The 27,732-nt window shown below is 36.8% G+C and overlaps 2 protein-coding genes across 4 annotated transcripts; both read right to left on the reverse strand.

Annotated features, from left to right (window-relative positions):
• Window positions 1-580: 580 nt before the first annotated feature.
• On the reverse strand, window positions 581-21,714 carry LOC145226426 (uncharacterized). Of its 2 annotated transcripts, none has more exons than XM_080092289.1 (20): window positions 21,573-21,714; window positions 19,437-19,584; window positions 18,877-18,947; window positions 18,652-18,709; window positions 18,395-18,444; window positions 18,265-18,325; window positions 13,537-13,722; window positions 13,237-13,332; window positions 12,543-13,141; window positions 10,549-10,716; window positions 8,772-8,911; window positions 5,001-5,055; window positions 4,861-4,930; window positions 4,732-4,795; window positions 4,542-4,672; window positions 3,801-3,880; window positions 3,602-3,716; window positions 3,211-3,329; window positions 1,429-1,620; window positions 581-829 (listed from the first exon to the last, which is right to left on the reverse strand). In XM_080092289.1, exons 2-20 carry the CDS (start codon window positions 19,507-19,509, stop codon window positions 749-751), a joined length of 2,409 nt encoding a protein of 802 aa, XP_079948415.1. In that variant the 5' UTR covers window positions 19,510-19,584; window positions 21,573-21,714; the 3' UTR covers window positions 581-748. The 2 variants fall into 2 exon arrangements, with proteins under 2 accessions (XP_079948415.1, XP_079948414.1); XM_080092288.1 differs by having other exon boundaries at window positions 18,265-18,328; window positions 21,573-21,713.
• Window positions 21,715-23,258: 1,544 nt separating this feature from the next.
• Window positions 23,259-27,545, reverse strand: LOC145204726 (speckle targeted PIP5K1A-regulated poly(A) polymerase-like). 2 transcript variants are annotated; one of them, XM_080077319.1, is made up of 7 exons: window positions 27,340-27,545; window positions 27,030-27,223; window positions 26,428-26,531; window positions 26,165-26,270; window positions 25,856-25,999; window positions 25,108-25,513; window positions 23,259-24,635 (listed from the first exon to the last, which is right to left on the reverse strand). In XM_080077319.1, exons 1-7 carry the CDS (start codon window positions 27,404-27,406, stop codon window positions 23,329-23,331), a joined length of 2,328 nt encoding a protein of 775 aa, XP_079933445.1. In that variant the 5' UTR covers window positions 27,407-27,545; the 3' UTR covers window positions 23,259-23,328. The 2 variants fall into 2 exon arrangements, with proteins under 2 accessions (XP_079933445.1, XP_079933453.1); XM_080077327.1 differs by lacking the exon at window positions 25,856-25,999 and having other exon boundaries at window positions 27,340-27,517.
• Window positions 27,546-27,732: the final 187 nt, after the last annotated feature.

The raw sequence follows: 27,732 nt of genomic DNA on the forward strand, positions 1-27,732 counted from the left end.
CTCTGCCGACAATAATTAACTTTTGGTGAAGTAAGTTTATTTTTCTTCAAAAGTTTAACTTTAAGCAATGATTTTAAAAGTTTTAAAATCATTGCTTTAAGTAATCGTTTTATCGATTGAGTTTTGAATATTATGTAACGAGTAACATACATTATAAAACTTTAATAAGAAATGTTGGAATTTTAGTTTAAAAATTTTAACATATAATTTAGGTTGGTCCAAAATCTTTTCTAACCAACGGATTTTGCCACACAACCAATACAAACAGCTCTTGTGCAGTAGGTTTAAAACCAAATTTACCGACTTCGAATGCAACGTAGTAGCATAAACATGAAGCGTAGTAGGTTTTAGTTCAAAACAGAGACATAATTTTGTGTAATGTAGCATTCACGAAAAATATAGCCGCCCCCACAGGACGTCAAGTGCTCCTCACAACCAACCAGTAGGATATTACCATCTATAAAATGACGGCTAGAAAGGTATAAAGAAAGATATAGACGTCTTTAGCGCGTTCTTCACTTTTCTTTGGGCACTCATCTAACACTTTATAACTGCGTTAAAGTTACTATTCAAACGAAAGCACAATTTTTACCGAGATTTATTTGGGCTCTGGTGAAGAAAAAATACAAGCAGCGCGACATTAAAACGGTCACAAGACGATAGAAAAATGTTAAAAATGAAACTTTACAACAAAGCGCATCCGTGGTGACGCCATTGCCCATGAGTGACGTGTACCGAATGACGATGTTTACTGACGTACGACTACTGTGGCATGGGGCTCTATGATGTCACAAGCACCCATGATAATGTCGAAGAGCTCTTCCAAAATCTGAAATCAAAGAAAATATCACATTGCGGGTCACCATAAACGTCTTATGCAGGGCGGAAACGAAATCTCCACCAATTGAAATCCATCACGGTCAATTTATCTGAATATAGCCTGCTCGACGTACAAATGCATCCTTGATATTGTCTGGTTCCTTAACGTTAATGAGTTTTCAGGCCGCTAATTCTGTAAGTGGCATCATGTTTTGGATTTTGGATTTTTTAAGGGGCGAAACGAAGGCCAGTTACGCATGATTGGGTAATCTAATCGTGGGCTTATAAAAATAAATGTAACCTAGTTAGTGAAACGTCTGTCCCATATTGTTATGTAACCATGAAACACTGGCCCTGTCTGTTTCAAAGAATTAACAATACGTTTAGTTCGTCCGTTAGCTTAAAATTTGTGTTATTTCAACCTCACATCAAACAGAATCTGGCAAAATTCCCTTCGCCGTTGTTTAAGAGGCATAATTTGAGATGTTTTACTTTCCATACGATAAAATGGACACATACATACGGGTAATAACAGAGCTCTAATTTAGACTTGATTTGAAAATCGTATATTAACAGATACATTGTGCCCCCTGCCGAGGCAATGCATACCTCCTCTGTATTACTTCCAATGTTTGCAGAAGATACCAAGCTTGCATCTTTGCTTTCAACCTTTTTGATGATATCTGTCATAAGGTTTTGTACAGCTCGTTCCGATGAAGGTCCTTTAGCGTCAGGACAGGATTCACCATCGTTAGTTTGCCCTGGGTTTGCAATTCGATCCGCCTTTTCACCACTGCTATGCTACAAGTTAACAACATAATCTATTTACATGTTACGTTTCATAAATCAAACAGCGGGTGTATATCATAATTGATAAGGAAACCAGATACACATGCCTCATTAGACAAGGGCAATTCCCAATTGGTAGTGACTTAAAAAAGGGCGTAATCATTTTTTTACATTTGCAATAAAAATTGTACGCAGGTAACAGATTTGCTAATTTTACTAAATACCTACATGCTAATGATACTCTTTTACAAGGTTGGATGAAACTAGAAGGGTGGCTTATTGCCCTTGCATATACACTATAACCTATTTTAAAACCTAAATATATTTCCTATGCTTATTTTGTATTGGGTCCCATATTAGCCATCGTCTTTTATAACTTTAGTCGTTTCTGCAGGCAAAAACTCATGGGTCCCCACACATGTAAAGTTGAAAATAATGCAATTCAAGAGATAACCATGAAAAAGTCGGGTGATGTAAGGTAAAACACAGTGATCGGCACTGGGCTTAAATAATAATACTATGTAGAATACAAGCTATAAAATTAGATTCACCCCAGATATTGTTTGAAGTATGTCCTATTTAACGTTTTAAAAACTGACCCATTTTAGGGGGCTAGTAGAGCAACTAATTGGGTTCGACACACAAACTAAAAAATATGTAAAAACCACAATGACTCAATCAATAGTACTGCAAAATTTCAGCCCAATCTGCCAATGTTTAAAATTTCGACCACTAGAGGTGTTTTGAGCAACAACCGTTAATGTTTCTGATGTCATAGGGCTGTTATCCATAAAGGATTTGATGGAAAAACGAGTCGGACAAACTTTGGGTAGAAGAAAAAAGAAGAAAAAAAAAGAAAAAAAGAAAAACATTTTGAGTAAAATCAATATGTGTCCCCTTCAGGGAAGGGGACCCATAATTAAGTACATGTACATTAAGTACATGTGTAAAGCAGTCTAATACAGCCTATTGAAGTGGTACACCCTTTTTTAAGTGTAATACACTGAATATGTGGTCCTAACAGGAAATAGGAAGATAACACTATAAACCCATTATCATTATGATGGCAAACAACTTGAAAACTCAAACTTGTAATTCACTTTCTAATGCAAAAAAAACATTACCAACGATTATCAAATTTGGACATCACAAATGGAATGTAGTAACTTACAAGCTATGTACACTTAGGATACACATTGTCAGTCCAGATTGAATCTGGTACATTCCAGTACATCCCATCAAAGTGGAGCAATCTTTGAAATTTACGCTGGGGCGCATGAACGTTACACCAGGTTGAAAAACAGTGGTCCAATACCAACTGCTGCACCAGTTAGTCATTACTTTGCGTCACTAAGTTTTAGAAAGAACTTAAGACTTTTCAATCTATGACCCAAACTAGTTTCTTAAAATTTGTCAGTTGGTAACATCGGTTCAAATACGTTGAGCTGTCAGCATACTTTACATAACAGGGGCATAACAGTAGAAGTTCAGACACTTATTGGGGGTTGTAAAAATATTAAGCCAATTTTTAGTGATCAATCAGTAACAAACTACACTTTTTTCAAAACAGGGAATGCTTTTGTTGGTTTGTGTTTCACTTACTTTGGGTTTCAGTTTCCCACATTGGTATTTAAGTTTTTGTGGTAAATGGTGCAATTTGTGCCAAAGCTGTGCTCTTTCTGCAACTGACTCATTGACGAAGAATTTTTTTGGTTCTTCACCTGAAAAAACAAAAAAGTTCAGCTGGGATTTCTCTATTTTTAAATTATTAATTTATAGTTTAGCAGTACTTTGCTATGGTCCTAAGCTAATTTATATTAAGTCAGTACTTCTGTTGAATGATAATTAGGTGAAGTTGAATCTTTCAATTCAAAAACATGCTTAAAGACAGCTTTTTGCATATTTTCTTGAAAATTTATTTCTATGAAAGACAGTTTGAAAATATACTTCTATGATGCATTTTTTGCACTTTGAACTAAAAACACAAACCAACCAGGATTTTGAAAACAGAATACTTTGGAGGCTTGTGTGTTTTCATGCGAATTCTGGCATATTTTTTCCCCATCATTTGCTTTCACTGTCACTTGGTCTTGATTTTGTAGGGCAATCTGATTATAAGAAAGAACATTGAACAAAAGTCACATACGGTAAAACTCCACACAAACTCATTTTGTAACAAAAAATATACTTACAGCAAATCCAGGGCATATCGACTGAAGGTCTAGTATTTGACTTTTCAAGACAGCAACTTGTTCTTCAAACTTGGTATTCACTATAAAACAACATTAAGTTAAGTTTTTACATCAATTTTGCAAAACAATTGTTCTGGCACAAATAAGACAGGGTGCGAACCAAAGTTTTTTTCCAAAAATACACCAAAAACATGTTGCAGTAGAGATGTTTAGTTTTTCGCAGTGTTGTACTAAGTAAAGGGTTACCGAATTTATTCAGCTGAATCAGTCATTTTTACAACAATTTAGGTTTGGCCAAAATTTTTTTTGCAATTTGGTGGCTACCGGATTTTTTACAAACACAGTTTTGTAGCAAAAAATGTTACTTTTCACCCTAATTAGGTACCACAATATCTTGAAAACTGTACAATAACTTAAAGTGCGTTAACTATTATGTATCTTAAAACATTTTCGCTTTGGGCACTCCAGACAAAAAATCAGTTAGGCTGGAAAGAACAGACCAGGCAATTTTATAACCCATGGACTAAAATGATAACGAAATACTCTGTTGTGGCAATGTTTGTCTGATAGTAAAATCTTTGTTTAAATGTCAAGAGCAGACATTGCATGAAGGCAAATTTGTTCTGAAAAACTGCCGAACATTAAGTAGGTAATTTGGGGCATCTCTAGTTTTATAGTACTACATCGCTGGCCAGACAAGGCCCACCTCACTATTTTTTAAAAAACTATTAAGTTTTCAACCTGTGGGCTTGACAGACTCTTGTTGCTCATCAGCTGCATTCATATAATGGTTCACAACTTCTTTAAGAAAATCTTTTTTCTTGATGTCTTGCAAATCAGTTTCTGCACCATCATTAACTGTGACATCAGGCCTATAAAAGTTTTCCAACTAATTGTATGGATTTTAAACAAACTAATAGTAGTTACATACATGGGTGATTCAGTAACTGATGGTGTTTTCGACTTTTTGGGGCGACCTCTTTTGCGACCAGGACCTGAAAATTAATTTCTATTAAATGATTTATATTCAGGAATAAAACGTATACTAAAAGTAACTTACTGGGGGTAACAGGGTTGATATCTGAATTGCTTTTAGTACTTTTAGGGGGACGACCTCTGCGCTTCTTTGGCTACAAGACACACAATTTGCTTTTAACAAGGTTATTTGTAGTAACAGAATTTGTCACAACAAAAACATACCGTTATCGCAGATTGTTCCATGTAGGGAGCAACACTGCTGGCAGATTTGGCTGGGCTAAGAAATATAAAATTAGACTGACAACCAGATTTTAATTCAGGTTAACACAATGATGCACACAAATAACGGGCCTAATTATTAGTCAAATTAAATCAATAGGATCAGCATTGATGTTGGATGCCTTGCATTGGGGTTAGAAAGGACACTGGACATAGTGTTGCCACAAATGTGAGGTAAACTAGAATGGTGGCTTTCTGATATACTTCCATTTTATATATTGTATATGATATTTACCAATTTACTATACACATCATTTGATCTACACATATGATTGTTTTTGTAAACAAAAACGAATGGGTTCCCACACGCGTATTTGTGCGGATTTACAGTAAACAAACGTTGCGGTGATTTTTAGATTTTTAAGGACAAATTTTTAGAAAGCATTAACCCAACAATAAAAAATTTTTGTCCGTATTCTTTTTGCACTATTATTGTCATATACAGACGAATCCGGTTAATCGCATAATCCGTTTAATTGCATCACAATCAAAAATCCCAAACCGTCGCCCATCATTTGTTAAGAAAATCGTCCGGTTAATCGCATACCGGTTTATCGCATAAACCGGTTATTCGCATCGATTTTCAACGAAATATGCGTTTAACCGGATTGAGTTTTTCGAATAAAAAACGACGATATGATAGTAAAATCCTCCGGAGGTAATGTACACGAAAAGACGTGGATGCATGTTAGCATTCTACACCAAATAACGCATCTAATTTCAACGTTGAAAATGACATGTCTCGACTATAAAATATTTTGGAAAAGTCATTAGGAGATTAAAACGGCATTCAGTTTACCGCTGTGCGATAACAAGGAGTCGCTATCTCAAAGCAGTGCACATTGATCCTTTTTTATTGGCTTATCTAATCGCCAATAATGATATAACAGGCGTTTAAAATTTAAATGAAGAGTTCAACGTGTCAAAATTACGAAACAGCTGTTCCGGCAAAGACGCTGATTGTAATTTCTTACTAAGTGCGATCTGCACCAAATTCGAAGTGTTAAACTGTATTGAAATTTAAACAATGTTAAATGTAAAACAAAAGGTTAAAAATGTTTTCTGATATATTGTCCATGACCCGCCATACACGCAATGGTTGTAAAAAATGTTAGATCGCAAGTAATCACACGATGTTGTTTAGATTCACGTAATTGGTAACGTGCCAACGACTGACATATTTTATGTCTTCTATTCGTGACCTTGCGCAACTTATCAGGAAGAACACCGATTAAAAAAGGCATTTATTCCTCTAGTCTAGTACTTGTTGCTGCTTTAAATTTTTGAAGCAACGATCACACGTTGATCACGTGACAGTCACGCTAGTTCTGCAGCTGCAGTTTTAAGCTAGAAAGTAGCGCCACAATCTGAGTCTTTAAAGTTTTGCTAAAATCAATTATTCTTTTTGTCAATTGTATAACGGGTTGTAATAGAAACTGCTGCAGCTCGCCGTAGCGCCTTTGCGCTGTAGAATGTGCCAAAGTTGTAAGTTTGACCCGGTTTCGGTCGTGTACTTTCGGGTTTGGGCCTGCTTACAAATATGCACCTAGCACTTTGCCGCTTAACGCGTTGGTTTGAACTAGAAAACGAAATAGGTTAGAAACAACAGGCCATTTTACGTGTATATGTTTTTACGTGTATATGAAGGGAAACTACCCAAAACAAGACTAAAACGTCATAAACCGTCTTCATAGGGAAGTTCCCAAATTTAAATGTTGGGCCCCTTGGCTACGATGCGATGTAACATATCTTTTCAAATAAACCTTACTGCAAGAGAAAAGCACAAATCAAGCAAACTGTGGCGTGCGCGCCAACTAAGAGTGTGTGTGTGTGTGTGTGTGCGTTTCTACTGTTTCTTCAACACACTTGGGCGATTGCACCATAGCCACGACAGTTAGGAAGCATGACGTCATGCATTGCGCTGAGAGTAGCACTTTTTTCGATTCTCGGCAACAAAAGAGAGAAAATACTGCCCCGTTGCCATAGTTGAGCGTCACTGCAACTTTGTTTTAGCTGGGGAAGTGAAAACGAGCACTTTCGTTAACGGCGTGTACTGTTTACATAGCAACCGGGTTATCACATAATCCGGTTAATCGCATCAAATACCCGTGGCAAATCGATGATGCGATTAACCGGATTCGTCTGTAATTACAAAAACATTAAAAAAGAACGAAAAAAATAATTTCAATTGATTCTCTTGCTTTGACCCAGATATTGTCGTCCAAGGTCAGGTTTTAAACACATTTTTTTCTAGAAAGCTGTAATAGTTGTGTTACAGACACTTTGAATTAAAAAGCAATTTGCTACAAGTGTATACATAACAAATTGTTTTTCATTTAACTTTGTTTCGCAAAATGAGTACCATTGACCTGTAGTAACCTCTCAGGGTGCACACACCAAACGACTGTTTGACCTTTCGACACCGTTTTCAATAGCACGCCGTCCTTAGTGTTCAGCAACACCGTTTAACCTAATTTATACATGCCTTGAGTTTGATTCCTAAATTGATTGCCAAAAAACGCTACGTTATGACGAAAGAAAGTTCTGAACTGTGTTAGTAATACCTACTAGTTGACCTTAAGTAACCCGTGGTCATGCGGCGGCCAACCTGACAACGAGCATTTAAAAAAAACATTTATCTTGCAAAAATGTCAAGTTTATTTTTTCATCTTTATTTTGATTAACAAAGGTTTGCTTGGCATATACGAAACCGCACGCTTATTAGGTTTAAATCACGTCATAGGTGTGAAACCTTTGCCAAAACTGAAATTGTGAGTAATAACTTAATAAAACAAAATAGCATTGCTGTGTAAAACAGATGATTTCTAATCACCGAAAAGACGTCTCGAAAAATGCCTGTCCGACGTCAAGCTGAGCCCTTCTGCTATCGTAAACCAGTGAGTTACTCTCTTGTGACTTCTGTCTACAGTGTCTTTCTTGACCAAACGAGCGTTAGACACATTTACGTTTCGGGGGCCTGTGGGTGAACCGCTGGGTAATTTGGGGTCAAACTTCTGGAGGATCAAGTTTGAATTAATAACTAACATGTGTCCAAATTTGAATAAATTTGAAGCACTCTTTCCTTACCAAACAAGCGTTACAAAATCAGCGTTAAAAATTTTACGTTTCGGGGGCCTGTGGGTGAACCGCAGGGTATTTCAGGGTCAAACTTCTGAAGGATCAAGTTTGGATTAATAACTAACATGCGTCCAAATTTGAATAAATTTGAAGCGCTCTTTCTTTACCAAACGAGCGTTACAAAACCAGCGTTACAAATTTTATGTTTCGGGGGCCTGTGGGTGAACCGCTGGGTAATTCGAGATCAATCTTCTGGACGATCAAGTTTGAATTAATAACTAACATGTGTCCAAATTTGAATAAATTTGAAGCACTCTTTCTTTACCAAACGAATGTTACAAACCAGCATTAGACAGAAAAAAGAAAAAAAAATACGGACAAAAACAATATGTGTCCCCTTCAGGGAAGGGGACCCATAATTAGACTTTCATGTAAAGCAAACGATCTGTTTTATATATTAATCAAGAACAGAATACTTTTAAACAGTAATCACAGTAACATATAAGCAAAAATATAGAAAGTTAGAAAATAACAGGATGGTTATGCAGCATCATAATTATATTGTTGAGCTAAATCACAATGTTGTTCAATTCTAGCAGATTGAAAAAAGACTTTGCATGTCAAATTGTATCTTACCCACTGGGGGCGATCTCAGGGACATCGAACAATCGTACAATGTCCATTCCCGCATCTTTAAGATATTCCACACTAACTGCCACATAATTTTTCTCCATCTCTGGCAGATAGTTTAAGTAGTTTGAGGTTGCTTGGAAGTACTGAAACAAATTTGTCCTGTTAGATATCAACCTAATCCTAATGTATATATTGCCCAAATGAGTCACACAAGAATTAGGCAGTGTTCAGATATACAAGAATTTTAAATAGAATACATTTAAATGTACCTTTTGTGGTAGTTACAATGGATATTGCTAATTAACTTAATCAGGTCCATATCTCTTTCTGGTATTTAACATACCGTATTTTACGGACCATAAGACGCAATTTAAATCCCTTTTTTCCTCATAAATTGATCGTGCGCCTTATAAGCCTAATGTATGGATCAAGTAGTGCTTTATTGCCTAGACTCCAGTACCGATACTATTATTATATAAATAAACCACCGTCTTACACAATAAACTACGGTAAATGCAACTAGCAACTGTGATATTCACTAGACTCATTTTTTTCTTTTGCTCATTGTACTATTGTGACTTATAATCCATACTCCTTAAAATACGTTGCGTTCTATAGCCCGGTGCGCCTTATGTGTGAACAAAAAAGTAATCAAAGCAATTTATTGACAGTGCGCCTTATAATCGGGTGCACTTTATGGTCCGTAAAATACGGTAATTCTTTTTGCAAGCAGAAACTAATGGGACCCATATGTATTTGTGCATTTTGTCCAAGTGTGCAGCCATTGGGCACTAATTCTGCCAGAAATCTCAAACCACAAACACTGATCAAACAGTTGCAACAAATCATATCTGTAGTTCGCAACACATTTTAAATGACCTGCGGTGACCTCTTGCAGTAAGATAAGCAAGCACAACCCCTAAATGACCTTTACGCAGTTATGAACAACTATTTGTTTAACAACACGGTTTAGCTGGGATTCTTTAAAATCCAAGTAATGTTTAATTAGTTTTTGTAACTCCTGGAATTATTTCATCAACACTAAAAGCCAAATAATAAAGAAATAAAGAATTCCTTCAACGACTAATATTTAAGATGTTTTTAGAATCTAAGTACTGCTTAATTAGTTTGTTTGTACGTCTGGTATTTTACCACATCATTAGAACTATAAGGTACGTACCAAAAATAGAATAAAATAAAAGTTTAACTTAAATTCATAGTTGCAAATGCCATGAACTTGGTTTGTTGCAACAAAAAAGATTGCTTTAAGAATGAAAAGAATGTGTGTTCATTTTTTCACCCACAACAACACTTTGTAGTTAAACAGCTAAATAAAGTTAGTCTAAAACAGTGGTTCTCAAACTCGGTTTTCGGGGCCGCATGCGACTCCCAACTACTTATTTTGCGGCTCGCACCAGACCTCAGAAAACCACCAAACATTGCTATTTTAGCTTTCAAAGTCATCTTCTTTGGTGATTTTCTCAAGGTTTCGTTTTTTTGTGGCTCCCTACACACTTAAAAAATACCATTTGGCCCCGACAATAAAAAAGTTTGAGAACCACTGGTCTAAAACATCAGTTTATGTGAGACTGTTTTGTATCAAACAGAACAGGTTCTTTAACCCATGAAGTATTTTTGCTCTATCCCAAGTAAAAATCCTGATAGCAAATTATTTCAAGCATAAAGTTTCAAGGACTTTTGGATATAGGTGTATGCTCAGTAAATTATTACCTACAAACAGAAGTTGGTAAATAAAACGTCTAAACTTTAAATTTCTTACATTGGAATCCCCTCTTTGTTTAAATTTTACAAGTACATTGTTTTGCAACCGCCAAATATAGTTGTCATCAGAGTACAGAGAGTCTGCTGGCAGTTGTTTGATTCTTTCTTGCATGTTCAGATCAACGAGAAACACAATTTGGTTTAGTTCAGCCAGCATCGCTGGGGTCTACAATAACAAATTCTAAAAGTTAAATTTGCTTGCTAAAAGAAAGTTTTAAATACAGTCAAACAGGTACTGTTAGCCTCATATTGAAACAAAAGATTGTCATATATTGTTGTGGTTTATCTGCACCTGTTTGTCATACGCACACATGCAGGTGGCTAACACCTCGCTGCTGTATACCTTTTTATCTATTTGAATAATAAAGCATGTTGCTTTTACATCTATTTGGGCTGTTGTTTTTATCATTAAACTTATGAATCCTTAGAGTGTTCTGAAACAAAAGAATTATTGACTACTATAATCAACAGTAGAAACAACAATACATCCAATTGTTTTAATTTAGAAATCACTGCCATTTGGCCAGCCTAAACAGCAGGGATGTTCCAAGTAGAATATTGAATTCTTTGCCGTTTATATTGGATAATTGGAACTGGTATTAATCTATGCTCTCACGGTTTGTATAAAATGTAAACAGATGCATGACGTTTTACGGAGACGCCTGGCATAAGACGGACTCGCCGGTGGCAAACCAGTAGCTATAGCAACGGCACAATGATGGTGGTGCATTTAGCGATTAGCATGTGACGCTTACGCATCTGATCACGTGATTACGTTTCTGGGATGCGCTTTTAACTTTTCCACGTCTTGCCGGCTTTACCAGTTTTCCGACTTTGAGGTGGTTTCAAGTTAACAAACATAATAAATTTGTACATTAGGGAGTCTATGTCCATTATCTGCCATCAGACAAACCAAATTACCTCAGTATGCTTATAAAATAGTTACTCCAACTGAAGGCAATAAAAACATTGATTTTTCTTTTTTTTACATTTTAAATAAAAACTAGAATGGTGGCTTTCTGATATACTTCCATTTTATATATTCTATATGATATTTACCAATTTACTATACACATCATTTGATCTACACATATGATTGTTTTTGTAAACAAAAACGAATGGGTCCCCACACGCGTGTTTGTGCGGATTTACGATAAACAAACGTTGCGGTGATTTTTAGGGACAAATTTTTAGAAAGCATTGACCCAACAATAAAAAAAAATTGTCCATATTCTTCTGCACTATTATTGTCATATAATTACAAAAACATTAGAAAAGAATGAAAAAAATAATTTTTTCTCTTGCTTTGACCCAGATATTGTCGTCCAAGGTCAGATTTTAAACACATTTTTTTTCTAGAAAGCTGTAGTTGTGTTACAGACACTTTGAATTAAAAAGCAATTTGCTACAAGTGTATACATAACAAATTGTTTTTCATTTAACTTTTGTTTTCGCAAAATGAGTACCATTGACCTGTAGTAACCTCTCAGGGTGCACACGCCAAACGACTGTTTGACCTTTTTAAGATGTGTCCAAATTTGAATAAATTTGAAGCACTCTTTCTTTACCAAACGAGCGTTACAAAACCAGCGTTAAAAATTTTACATTTCGGGGGCTTGTGGGTGAACCGCTGGGTAATTCGGGGTCAAACTTCTGGAGGATCAAGTTTGGATTAATAACTAACATGCGTCCAAATTTGAATAAATTTGAAGCACTCTTTCTTAACCAAACGAATGTTACAAACCAGTGTTAGACAGAAAAAAGAAAAAAAAATACGGAGAAAAACAATATGTGTCCCCTTCAGGGAAGGGGACCCATAAATATGTTTTTATAGTGTATTAAACTAGTTTGCCGTCATTGTTGTGAAGATAATCATTGCATAGTGAAAAACAACATAAAAATTAGATTCGATATTCTGGATTTGAAACAATTATTCTAGAATACCCAGTTATTCTACTTTGAACATCCCTACTAAACAGTTTTGCTTCTTACTTTCTTTTTATCATCTGCACATTTAGATGATCTCCTTGTGTTGGTGACTGGCTGTCCCCGATGTAACATAATCTCCTCTTCATCACTGTCTGAAGCCTCGTCTGGTGTGTCTGAGTACACCTCATACTTAAGACCACCTTTGCTAGTCAGAGGTGTTGACTTGGTACGAGATCGTCCACGCTTTGCAGGAATTTTTTTTGGAGTAATTTTTGCTCGTTTGCCAGCAGGCAAATACTCATCATCACTTGAGTCATTTCTGTTCAATGCAGGTTGTCCACGCCGGATCGGGACAGTGACATAGTCGTCATCTGAATCATCATCAAAGTCTTCATCCTGGGATCGAGTCTTTTTACGTCCTGACCGTGTACCCCCTTTCTTGGAGGTCAAGGACTGACTTCTTGTAACTCGCTTAGCACCTTTCGACTTTCTTGGTTTTCGTTTTCTGCCTATTGTAAAATCCTCATCAGATGCTGACAGGTCAGGTACAAACTCATCTTCTTCTTCTTCTTCCGGTTCAAACCAGGGATCTTTGTTGGGATCATCATCTCCATCTTCTGCCTCCTCTTCTTCTTCATCTTCAACAACTTCCTCATCTGCAACTACAGCCATTTGAGTCAGTAAAGTTTTAATTTGTAAAAATCCAAAATGTTTTTTTTTATTTTGTGATGAAGTACAATTAAAAGGTTACAAATACCTTCAACTTTGGAGCTCACTGAAGTTGGTGCATTTGAATATCGGGTTTTAACTGCTTGGTTTGCACCTGTTGGCTCTTTGCTTAAAGCCTCATCCCCTATGCAAAATATGCAACACTGACAAATACTGCTAAAACAAAAAGATCCTTATGGTATGTACATATTCTATTACCTAATGCCATGAAAATAAATAATGCAATCAACCACTTTTAACCCCTAATTGTGCATGTTAATCTGCTTTAGTGTTTTACCACTATGTTTTTTCAATGCATGTTTCTTCACAACAACTATATTTTGTTTACCATTTTGATGGGTTGCATTTGGTTTCTGGCTGGCGATGGCATTTTTACCAGGTATTCCTTGGGCTTGGTTTACTTGGCGCAATACTGGTTGGCCTTGGAACAGCTCAGTTTCATTAAAACCTTCAGCAAAGTTTTCTTCTATCATTACACCAGCAGGAAAGTTTCTTTGAGTGTTTGTTCCTGGTACTGACAAAGAAAAAATAAAACTAGAATAGTGGTTTTCCTATATATTGCCAGTTTATATATACTACATCATATTTAACGATGTATCACATATACCATTTACTGTATTTATAATGGATATATATTTGGCACCTACATTTCATTGGGTTCCTATCTTTTTCCTGGCACTTTATAACACTAGAAGGGTGGCTTAGCACATATTGCCATTGCACAGACACTTTGACCTATTTCTTAACATATATTTACATCCGACACTTGTTTTATATTGGGTCCCGTATCATCCACTGTCTTTTATAACCTTAGTTGTTTCCGCAAGCAGAAACTCATGGGTCCCCACACATGCAAAGTTGTAAATAATGCATTTCAAGAGATTACAATGAGAAAGTTTGGCATTGTATCATCAGACACAGTGATCAGTACTGTGCCTAAATAAATATGATTTATGAAGTAAAGACTATTTAAATTCATTCCATTCATACCTTTTTGAAGGTTTTTCTATTTTATGACTATCTGAGAAAAAAGAGTTATATAGTGAGAAAATAGGCTAAAACACAACAATCAGCTCCTATTAATGGTGAATTGTACATGACTCTAGGAGTCTAGTGGAGTAAATGATAGGTACTACAGAGTTTAACAGAACACCAACACCTACAAATGGTACACTCTACAAACTGTCCAAATTTCATTCAATTCAGACATTGTTTAAAAAATTGAACCATTTTGGGGGGCTAGTGGGGTAAATATTGGGGCAACAGGGTTGAACACAACATTCTACACCTATAAATGGCACACTCTACAAGCTATGTAAATTTCATTCAATTCTGACATTGTTTACAAAATGGACCCATTTTGGGGGGCTAGTGGGGTAAATGTTGGGGCAACAGGGTTGAACATAGCAAACAACAACTATAAATGGCACACTCTACAAGCTATGTAAATTTCATTCAATTCTGACATTGTTTACAAAATGGACCCATTTTGGGGGGCTAGTGGGGTAAATGTTGGGGCAACAGGGTTGAACATAGCAAACAACAACTATAAATGGCACACTCTACAAGCTATGTAAATTTCATTCAATTCTGACATTGTTTACAAAATGGACCCATTTTGGGGGGCTAGTGGGGTAAATGTTGGGGCAACAGGGTTGAACATAGCAAACAACAACTATAAATACCACACTGTATAAGCTGTCCAAATTTCATCAAATTCTGGCAATGTTTAAAAAATTTATATACCCTTTTTAGGGGGCTAGAGGGGTAAATATTGGGGTTACAGGGTTAAATAAAACAATTGACACCTATAAATGACAAATTCTGCAAGTATTTCAAATTTCACTAAATTCTGACACCGTTTAAAAAACTCACCCATTTTAGGGGGTCAGTGGGGTAACTGATGGGGTTTAACACCCAAAAGTGTAAAATATGAAACCACGATGACCCAATTAACAGTCATGTAAAATTTTATCCAAATCGAACAATGTTTAAGATTCTAACCACTAGAGGTGTTATTGACAACATTCATCAACGCTTCTGACGTCATAAGGCTGTTAATACCCCTCTGACTGGTATGTGCAAAAACGTCCACCAAGTAATGCACAAACACATGTACCATATTTACTGGTGCCTTTATTATACTATTACACTACAGAAATTTTTCGTTTGTGGTGCGCACCAACATACAAAAACGTTTTACACTTTGGGGTCTAGCGGGGTAAATACTGGGGTTATCAAGTCAAACAAAGCAAATGGCACATCTGCATAAATATATCTACCATCTGTGAAAGTTTCATCCAAATTCATCAAAGATTTCATGCCAAAAGTGCATGGACAAACTTCACCGGAGAAAAAAGAAAAAAAACAGAAAAAAAACAGAAAAAAAACAGAAAAAAAAAACTGAGTGAAATCAAGATGCGTCCCCTTCAGGGAAGGGGACCCATAGCAACTTGAACAATTTAAACATATAAAATATAACCAAAAAAGGGCAATGAACAATGCAACTGCCAATGTCAAAAAGAGTGCATTTTTCACAGTCACTGATATTTGGCATATTACAGATTTTATCCGTCAGAAGACAGTTTGTAACTTTTTTTTCTTGGCATGACAGAGTCTTTGTCTTGAGCATTGGTTAAACACCAAAAGCTTTGATGCTCTACCACAGTGGTTCTCAAACATTTTCATATTTTTTTCAAAACTGTCCCTTTGCCATTATTGTGAGGGCTGGCGGTTCTTAGGACTAAATGTGTATTTCATAAAAACAAAAGTTGATTGCAAGATTTTAGCTAGTTATGCAAAATTACGCACAATAATTATCCAAAGACAGCTTGTGACATCACAGACAAGACAAAAAGCATTACAATTGTGGGCGAACAATTGCATTTTTGACAGTTGTTATTCAATAAAGGTTATTGTTTAGCATTGGAGACAATCGATTCTCAATTCTATTTGATTTAAACTTGTTTAGTGGAACAAACTGATGCCAAAAAATGTAATAGAATTACTTCAACTGCTTCGTGGTCCCCCCAAAATTGCCTCAAGGACCTCTATAGCAGGGGTCCGCAAATACTTTTTGGCGCGACCCTAAAAAATTGCTCTAAATTCTCGCGACCCAAGCATTTTGTTAGCATATAAATTAGGGAAAATACTAAGCAACCGAATATCAATATTAGAACTGCTATTATGCTATTGTCAGACGCTATTTTCACATAAAACAGTAAGTAAACGAACGTATTTAATCTAAAAAAAATGAGAACAAATGAGAACGGTGAGCTCTGTGTTGAGAACACAGCAAATCAATTTGAGGTTTAATTTGAGAGACGGCAAGCCGAAGATCGTCCTCTACTTCAAGTCTTGATCTGTATTGGCTTTTAATATAATAGAGTACAGAAAACACATGACTGCTTGCACAGGCGCACTTAACTTATTGCATTGTCACATAGACTGCATGTAACAGTTACATAGTTATATGTAACAATTTAATAACAACTAGAAGGGTGGCTTAGCACATTTTGTTGTTGCATTTACACTAAAACCTATTTTAAAACATAAATATATTTCATATGCTTATTTTGTATTGGGTCCCATATTAGCCATTGTCTTTTATAACCTTGGTTGTTTCTGCAGGCAAAAAATCATGGGTCCCCACAGATGTAAAGTTAAAAATAGTGCATTTCAAGAGATAACCATGGTCCACATGCTACCCAAATTTTAGCCAATTCCGACACTGTTTTATAAACTGACCCATTTTAGGGGCTAGTAGGGTTACTAATGGGGTTTGACACTAAACTAAAAAAATATGAAACCTCAATCATTCAATCCATAGTACTGCAAAATTTCAGCCCAATCTGCCAATATTTAAAATTTTGACCACTAGAGATGTTTTGAGCAACAATCGTTAATGCTTCTGACGTCATAGGGCTGTTAACAACCCCCTAACCGCCATGGCACAAAAACGTCTACCAAGCAACCCGCCAACGAGTAACATACAACTGGTTGCCCTTGTAAGTCTATCGCGCCACAGAATTTTTTCGTTTATGGTGCCCAGTGACATACAAATACGTTTTACACTTTGGGGGCTTGTGGGGTAAATGTTGGGGCTAAAGGGTTCAACACAACAATCGACACCTATAAATGTCATACTGTACAAGAAATCCAAATTTCAGCCAATTCCGACATTGTTTACAAACTCACCCATTTTAGGGGGCTAGCGGGGTAAATACTGGGGTTATCAACAAAAACGAAGTGGGATGCACATCTACATAACTTTATCTACCATATGTGTAAATTTCAGCCAAATCCATCAAACATTTGATGGAAAAACGAGTCGTACAAACTTTGGGTAAAAACACCCATTTTAGGGGGCTAGCGGGGTAAATACTGGGGTTATCAACAAAAACAAAGTGGGATGCACATCTACCATCTGTGTAAATTTCAGCCAAAACCATCAAACATTTGATGGAAAAACGAGTCGGACAAACTTTGGGAAGAAAAAAAAAGAAAACAAAACAAAAACATTTTGAGTAAAATCAATATGTGTCCCCTTCAGGGAAGGGGACCCATAATTAAAAGGTTGAAAAAAGCCAAAGTTCATTAATACTGTAGATGCGATGCTTATATTCATGGGAAATTTTAAAATATTTCGCGACCCAGACTGGGAGGTCTCGCTACCCAAATTTGGGTCGCGACCCACTATTTGCGGACCCCTGCCCAAAAGGACCGCGGACCCCAGTTTGAGAACCGCTGCTCTTACACCACTTTCATTAGTTCTGTTATTATTGATCAGCAACAGTACACCTACAGTCATTAGTTGTTTTTGTTAATACATGACATTATTTGCTGCAAACAAATATATATATACATAGTAATCATGTATGACTTAAATAACTTTATCTAGATGCTTCAGGAAAGGTAGTTCAGGCTGGGTAAACTTTTTAACATTTTTCGTTTGTTGTCATGCAAAATGCTAAATAGTATTTTTCAACAATTAAATGTTTATTACATTGCCAAGTTATTTTACAAACAATTGCAGCATTGACAAACATACACAAACCTGGTTCACTTCCAGTCCATGGTTTCTCAACATTTGGCGCATTCGGATACTGAATTGGTGCCTGCTACAATACCGCAACAATATATATAAGGCATAAATTGTATTAGTACCATTTAAATGCATTTCATACCATTTGGTTAGGGTTGACACTTGGTGGTACTTGCGGCTGAATCTGTGGACCTGTGTAAAATTGACAAAAAGCATTAAAAAAATTTTTTAAGCATGTGGTAAATCTTTATTGCCTAAGTTATGTGAGAAAATGTATCAATAATATATATTATATGCCTATTTATGTCAGGTATCTATTACCATGACTACTAAATGAGATCATAACAGACAGAAAGCAAGAAGCTTGCAAGAAATCTGATACAGGTGCTTTTTATTTACCTATAGCATTGACCGCTGGTGCAACTGGCTGATAGCCCCAAGCAGCATGAACATCCGTCTATAAATGGACATAACTGATTTAAATGCTGATATTGGGTTTTGGCAAATATGGTAAAATGTATACTGTGTGTGTTTGCCAAGGAAAAAAAACTGGTCAAAACATAAGCACAACTTTAATTTTACATTGTGTAAATTAAAAAAAGACAAAGAAAAGAAAATTCTGACCTGTGAAGGTGTTTGGCGTTGGATTTGTGTGTAGTCCATAGGCATGTTGGCATTAGTTGTAACACCAGGCCCTTCGTAAGAAAATATATTTAGAACCACAAACACAAACACATCTTTAGTATAGTTTTTTTCTCATCTTGTAATAAAGGATTTATATAAACCCATTAACTTAATACTGGTTGAGTTTTCAGCTTCTAACTGACCTTTTAGATCCTACATGATACTAGAAGAGTGGAGTTTCTATGTATTTCCAATTTATGTATTCTACATCCTACTTAATAGTTTACTATATGTACCATTTTACCTGCTAATGTGATTGTTTTTGCAAGCAAATATGAATGGGTCCCCAAACATGTGTATATGTCAATTAGTAATTGGGTAATGTGGTGTTTGAAGATGCTTAAATGATCTTTGCAAAACTAAAAATGTGCATGCTAACTTTGCTGCTAAAAAATACGAACAAAAACAACAGGGGATACATGTTGTTCATAAAGGGGATTGATAAAAACAAGCACACATCAAAACAACACTTTGGCACTAAAAATAACAGATAAACTTACTATCATAGCCGCCATGACTGGTTTGCACATAGTTCGATGTGCTTGCAGGAAATCCATAAACATTTTGATTCATATTGTCTTTCTATGTGTATTGAACATTCAGCATAGCAAAATACAACTTCTATTTACTTTGTCAGAAAGCAAACACCTGCAGAAATTCAAAAAATGGAAAAATGCAATAACTGCTAGATAAATTTACATGACTATATTCAACAGTAATATTGTAGATCTCAATTTAAACTGTATTCACACTTGCCAGTCTTTTGTGAAACCAGATGGTACAGAAAGACGCAGTAGACAAACAAACAATGGTCACAACTAATTAATTAGAACTATTGGGCTTTTTTATGCAGACTCTAGCTTTATGCTAACTAAAATAATAAAACCTTTGGGCCCAATGACAGGGTCATGGCGCACCCCAGTCTTAACCTTTCTATTACATCAAAACTGCAACTTTGTTCAGTTTTGCCTGTTTAAAACGAGTTTTCAGGTAAACATAAATGTGTTTGTGGTCATGTCATTGGTTGAACAACGTTGCTTGAAGCACAACAATTTGTTCGTAAACATGGAATTAAACCTTTTAATGCTATATGAAGCATTGTTTTTTCGTGTTTAGTTAAGAGTTACGAACCTTACGAAGCGAGACTCTATTGTTAAGACAGACTACCAAAATAGCATCATAAGTTTATTTCGGTCCATGGTGATTTTGATTACTCTATGCCAGGGGCGGGCAACATACGGGCCGGATCCGGCCCGCGTCGTGATTTTGAGCGGCCCGCAGACAGTTTCTGGTCTTACATGATAATGTGGCCCGCGGCCACAGTCTGCCGCAATCCCCCACTACTTGCTTCCTACGTCAAATTATAGTTGCAACGGACAGTAACGCTCCCCAATAGCAACAAACTTTCCCACCGTTGTTACCATTGCACCACACGTCCATTGTTACGACATAACTGCCAACCTTGTGTTTGGCCTGCTTTCACGGTTTCCTTTGTTTTCACACGTGTAGCCTAGTTAGTGCTTCAGCAGTATCTAAGTCGGTGGTGTATGAATTAAATTTGCTGCGGTGAATAAATTTATGTTATATCAGTTAGATTGTTTGGACTGTATTGTAATTGTGACGTACTTGATTGTATTTGGTTTAGGAAAGTTTCCCCACCCCTGGTTTAGGTGGTCAAAAATCCATTTTAAATCACTGGATAAAAACGCGATTAATGTATCGATTCAGGAATCCGGCCCGCCAAGTACTTCATTTTCCCATATCAGGCCCGCCGACTGGAGAAGTTGCCCGCCCCTGCTCTATGCCAAGGGGTCACCAAACAGCGGGTGGGCCATAGAGCAGTTTGCAAGTGGGCCACAGACCTAGGCTAAATGTTACACTGAATTTTGGCAGATCGACCAAGTCTTGCCTTATGCCAACCTTATAAGTGTATTTTGCCAGCCCATCACCTTGTTAAAAAAACAAGTGTTGCTGCACACACTTTTCTGGGGGGGAAGACATAACCCAACTCAGGATGATTTTCCTGATTTTGTGCTGTCCAAAACAAATATTGGCAAAAAGTTGCCCCATTCTTATGGTGTAAAGTGTAAACCAGCCTTCGGTATCGAACGCTGGTATCGAAAACTGAGGCTAAATATTTCGATACCAAGTATGAGTATCGATACACTAAAATCGTTTGATACCATAGATAGCGAGTACCAGGTACTCGTCCCATCAATAGACATCACAGACAATCCAAACGTTAGGATTGTCGGTGCATGAATAGCTTCTTTCTGTGACTTGCAATGAAATTGAGTGGATTATTTAAGTAATATTTTAGATACTATACATCTTTAGTTCTAATTTTATTTACATTCTGTAGCACAACCTGACATCAAATAAAGTTGTAGAAACACTTCAAGCTCTTAACTTTGCTTAACTGACCCCAAAGTGACCACGGGCGCCAGTTCAAAAAACGCTGCCCTAAACAGTTCGTTGAAAGATATATTGGTAGTATACTAGTATTCAGTCAGCACAACAACCGATAAAGTCAGCACCACAACCAAACAAAACATCTGCACATTGTTTACGTTATTTGTTCGAATACATTTCTGAAAAAATCGTAAACATTGTTTTGGGCAAGTAAAACTCATCACCTGCAGGTCGGGTTGAGATTACGAGACCCACATTTTCTGCGTAATTCTCAGTTCTTAAGTCAATATCTTAACAAAAATCTTTCCACGACTCATTGCAATTTTAACCAGCCTAAGACGATTGCAGTGCAATTACATACAATTCCGAAAAATGATGAACATTTTTTCTCATTGCAGCAATGCCTGTTCAGCTTTATGCAGATTAGTTCAATTCCCGATAATCCGCTCGGTACATGTAGGGTTAAAATTATCGCTCGGTCTGCATAGCAAGCATGAAATTTCAGCTTTAACAAAAATTAGATTGAGTCATGAAAAGGGGCCGTAAGGTATGGTCAAAAAACATTTTTGCCTCTAAAGACAAAAAATAACAAACGTAAGAAGCATATGGTTAGCTGACTTAATTCGCGATTTACGATAAACAACAAACGAAAGCACTGAATGTTCCAAGCGCCCAGGATGCACCAACGGTTTCGGATTGCGCCCATGCTTGTTGACTTCTTTCGAACAAACCATAGAAGTGTCAAAAACAAAGTTTGTTTTTTCTGTTCGAAACTTAAAGCAATCATTTTACCTAATTTATTCGATTCGATTCACAAGTTTTAATCACTAATAATAGTTATGTGCTCAACAGATTCTTACATCAGCATTATCAATCAACATTGGGTCTGGTCTAGCAACTCAATGACGTTTTATCGTCATTTTATTTCTGCACTTGTAAATGTGGTGATAAGATAGCTATCCGTCTGAGTTTTGATGGAGCAGCTCATGTACCAAGTTTATTATGGGACAAAACTCCATGCCGAACACAGTAGCCCACGTTTTCCATGGTGTTATTAAGGGCGGATTCCGTCTGAGTTGTGAAATTGATTGTAACAGGCATTTTACTTTTTTTTTACTTTTTTTCACGGGGTTCGAATCCAGGACACTCCCAGCAGGGAAAAATCCGGATCAAAGTTTTTTTTTTAAGTCTGTATATGGTCAAGTTCCTTCCCGACGCGCATTTTACGTATTTTTTTGCATACCACATTTGCAGAAAGTGCGCACTCAAGTGGTTACCTCTTTTATCGCTCGTGTTTTGAGAGGACAAGCGGCCTATATATAGTTTTGTTTTTGCAGCAATTTGTTTACGCGCTGCGCGTCTTTGATACATTTGCATTTATTTTGCCTTCTGGTGGCATAGTGACATTATTGAATAAACATGCAATAAACCACAGACCTCTTGATACTAGAGGGGCAACACTCAAATGTCCACAGATAGGCTATGCTTGAATGCCCCGGGCAAGAATCGTAGGTTTCCAGCAACACGTGATGTGATTGTAGTTCTGAATCGGGTTAAAAGTTGAACTGACATTAGCCTATGCGGTTCTATTAAAACGGTACCCAGTTGTGGTTCAGTTTTTATAGATTCAAAGATTTTGGGACTAAACTGGCAAGCGTATGATTTTTGACTTCCCGGCACTACAGATAGAAATAAAAAACAACTTTACTCTTTTTGCCGCTTATTTTACTAAATCATTTGACTAATTCATTTAAACTTCCAACTTTAGAGTGAGACCTGACACCACTAAAACCTGGGGAACAGACCATGCAGGAGCCGCCTATCAAGACTTGTTACCCAACACTGGTGTGCGCTCTCATACTTTAGGACAGATTTAAGCTACGAAGCAGGGCAAATAAGATGAAACACAATTTGCGAAGATGCAAGTCCGAACCAACGCACCGCCACCATATAGTTTATTTTCGTTGTTCACTTCAGCAATCACTGTCCACCATCATCACTTTTAGCAACACACTTTTTAAGTAGGTTGGGCAAAAACATTTCGAGATGGTGTACGAAATTAACGTAGTCACTATGGCCATCATCGGAGGTACAACGAAAAAGCAAACGCAACGCAGTTTCATTTAGCTGTTTGACATCTGTCGTAAAACTGAACAAAGGGGGTCCACAACTATCAGTGGATGAACAGCTCGTGTTTAATTGTTGCTGCATGCTGCCACCATGTGTCGAATCATTTACTAAGTCAGAAAGCAGAAGTTGGGAAACCTTTCTTTCCAGGTCGAGGAAATCGGCCTTGCCCTTCTGGACCAACCGACGTCTGGCTTTGCGGCGACCTTGCCAAAGACGCTGCTTGGCAACACATTTTAATTGACACGGCAAGTTGATGGGATGGGTGGTAGCATCTGAGCGGTCAAGTGCAACTTTTGCACGCTTGCAAAATGTACAGTCTTCGGAGTCCGCTGGACGTTTTTTCGTCGCAACTTCGTGCTTATGTAACTCCTCCTTTGCTTTTATAGGAAAAGTCTCCATAGCTACAGCTACCTGCGCAGACTCCGTCATTGGAGCGTTTGTAATAATTTCGGCGTCCACCACTTGACAATCCATTGCAAACACATCGCACAAAATATTAACCAAGTAACCCCCAGCTTTTGGCAAATCGCCTTGATGCATTTCGGAAGCGTCTGGCTTTAACTTTACGTCAAAGGCGTACGCATTGCTTTTCGCTGGATTAGGCACAGATGCTTCACTGTCGCCCTGTTTCTTATGGTGGTCAATAAACAAGGCCAAAATACCCCAACACGATACATGCATAGCCCTGTGCTGGTATTTCCTCATTTTTACCACAAGGGCTGCGTTGTGCATCTGTCGGTAAAAGTTCTGCATATGGCGTTCGGTAACATTGCCAGTTACGTTGTGACTGACTTCAAAAGGATCTTGTACGTTAAGACTTCCGTACTTGAACTTTCGGCCAGTGGGATTCTCTTCTTTCTCGGTTTGCGCGGTTTGGTAGCAAGCCGAGCGTGCATTGAGTACCGCTTTTGAAAATTCAACCTTGGAGTAAAACTGAAAAAAATCTGCAAGTAGGTCGCCTAGAGAGCCTTTTGGTTCACAAACTGGGTAGGTTTCAACCAAGGTACAATCAAAGCCATCAATCAGAACAGGAGTGTCAGACACACTTGCAACCATCGCTTTCAAGCTAGGCATCCTTCCGGTATTTTGCAAAAAGAACAAGGCCATTAAAGTGACAGCATAGTTGTTCAATCTCGGCCCATTGACGTGAACACCACCTACAAGACAAAATACATAACAGAAACTCCCATATTGGACTTTCAATCCTTTTGTAAAAAAATTTTGAAATTTCCTTTCCAAAAGAATTTCATATGCAAGGTACACAATTCACCGTTCTTAATATTCTCAGAAAGAAGATTCAAGCCAATATCTGAATGTAAAATATTACAAAGTTTTGACAGTTTCTATTGTTATTGTCAGGTAAAACCGACTAATTGCTTTCATCTGCAACTTTGTGTCACCCTCTTTTTTGGTTGTGCAACACCATGTTACGTCCCTTCTGTGGCTTTAATTTTACCTGATGATTACAATAGAAACTGTCGTGTGTTGTAATGTTTTATGCTCAGACATAGGCTTGTATCTCCTCGCTGTATAGCAAGGTTGCAGAAACTTCAACGCAGAAACAACTTTGTGAAAGTAAGATAACAGATCAACAAATTTTAACACCCTTTGGACATATTTGTGACTCACCTGCCAATTCCCAGTGTCGCATCCAAGTTCTTATTGCAATAACAAGTGGCTTTAGCATTGGAAAGACTTTGCAGCACAGTTGCAAGTACGTAGTGTTGACTACAGCAAGCTTATTGGACAAGGAAATGTCACATTTTACATTTGACCCTTTGTGATAGAAGCGAACAAGTGGAAACCTTGATGCAGATATTACTTTGATTTTGTGACAATCTGGAACACATTGCTTTATAACCTCTCCAACAGCTGCAATAATCTCTTGTGAAGTAATCTCTTCGCCTACTGTTGAATTACTTGAGTCATTTTCTGTGTCTCTGTGCATCTTGATTTCATGGAGAATATCAGGATGTATACTTGTATATTCGAAATGGAGGTCCAAATCGCAGCCTTGTGTACCAAATCCACTAACCTTAAAAGAAGATAATAAACTTGTGTAACTTTTTATAACACTTCATGCAATTCATAATCAAACTTCTGCTGCTTTTTAAAATACAGTAAACTTGGTTAAACCAGATTCTGTTAATCTGGAATTTATCTTATTCGCACAAAACTTGAGGTACAAATGATATTTAATGTGGCCAGGCCTGAACTAATAGACATCAGTTAATACAGATCTTCAGCCAATCCAGACAAATTTGTTGGTCCAAATGGGTTGGGATTAACCAAGGTTCACTGTATACACCAGAAAAATAAAAATGTAGCAACAAAATACATTCTCCTTGGGTCTGTAAATGTTACACTTTACACTTACAGATGAACCGTAAGGTTTCAGAGTGCAGTCTGGAAAAGCTTCATGTAACGCAGACTGCAATAGTTTGCAAATTAAATCCCGTACATGGAGTTCTTCCTCTGAAAGTTTGACTTCATCATGCAACATTAGGATCTGATCGTCCAACTTTTGAAAAACAAAGCACTTCATTATGTAAACTATTTCAACCCTTGTGACAACTGTCAATCTTGTCAAGGCAGACTTTAGGAATGCTAACTTATTTTTGATACAAAAAAATATCACATGGCTAACATTTATGAAAACAAGTTGTAGATTGTTCTTTGAACTTACATCCTTACAATCCAGTAGTTTTTGCCATAATTTCTCATCAATAGGACTTTGTTTTTGGTGTGACTTTTCCTTGCTGGCATTTACATGTTTACCATCTTTTAGTTCTCTGAAAGAAGGATTTAAATGCCATAAACATTCTGGCGAAGATCACATGCCAACAAAGTTTGTATAAAAATGTACAAAAAAATGTATAAATCAAGATTCAACCTTTTTAGCAATCTATAAAAATCTTCAATTCATATATCATTTAATCAATCAATCACCTGGCTTTTATAACTACAGGGATTCCATTCAAAAGAGGGTTTTCAATTGCCAATACAGTATGGGCCATCTGTTCACTTTCCAATTCAACAATCGCATATTGTTTCTACAATACAACAATCATTTAAAAGAAGCCCTGCATTGTATCATGTATAGGGTTTTGATAATGGTCAGCAAATGCTGATGCAAAATTTTTGTGTATATATTATTACACATTGTAACAGTTGGCCTCAGAAATCCTTTGATGTCATTTGTTGCAAACAACAATGAACAAAAAGCAGTGTACCCATTTAATAACTTGAATGTTGTGAAGTATACATCGGCAACGTGGCACAACTTAACCAAACTGCCAACATAAAAATAACCCCACCAATGCTGTCAGTGAACTTAACGATTCATGTACTTGATCTTTTGACAATGAACCATGAGTAATACACTGCGGGTAACTACTATTTGTTTAATGAATAACTTACAACTCAAACCTTTTACTATTCATCATTGGCCATTTGTTAATAGTTTATGGCATTTTACTGTATGGTATTGGTAATGTTGCAAGGCAAAACACTAATCAAATTAACATCAATAACAGTGTGCTTATACTTACAAAGGTTTTGTCAATGGTAATGTTTTTCACTTTTCCAAACTGACCAAAATAATCTGCAATAGCAAGTTCGACTGCAACAATGTTTTTCAGTCCCCCAACATAGATTGAGCGTTTAGCTGCATCTGACCATTCCTTTATTCTCTCAACATTTCTTGTATGTTTTCGTCCGTTTAAATGTTGCTGAAACGTGGTTTCTGCACAAAAAATGTTATTGAAATACTATTATCTACAAAACTGTCCTAAATTGAAAAAAAACGTTTTTGAAACGCTATTATTTCCTTTAACCTTAACTTATTGATAGTCAACTCACCGTTTGGTATATGGGCAGAACAAACATCACAAAACAAATTGCTCGCCTCGTGTTTGTCACTTGACATGCTTACTACCTGCGGAATATCTTCATGGCAAGCTTGAACACGTGTATTGTTCTCGGTGGCAATAAACGTTTGCAAAACGATTGATTGAAAGCACGCGACCTTGGGTCGATTGTTTCGTCTGGGAAACCATGCGTGACGATATTTCCCGCGTGTTTTATGATATCTATGAGTCACTGTTAAGTGTACATTATACAAAAACTTCTGTTGTGTGTTGGTTTTAAAAAATAATTCGAACAGTTTTTTTTACAAATGTAGATATATATAACAAATAATGATTCAACGATCTTCTGGCAGAAAGAAGGATGAAACAAAAATGTGTGGTTTTT

This window comes from Phallusia mammillata, chromosome 1 (assembly GCF_965637545.1).
Source record: "Phallusia mammillata chromosome 1, kaPhaMamm4.hap1.1, whole genome shotgun sequence".
NCBI lineage: Eukaryota > Metazoa > Chordata > Ascidiacea > Phlebobranchia > Ascidiidae > Phallusia > Phallusia mammillata.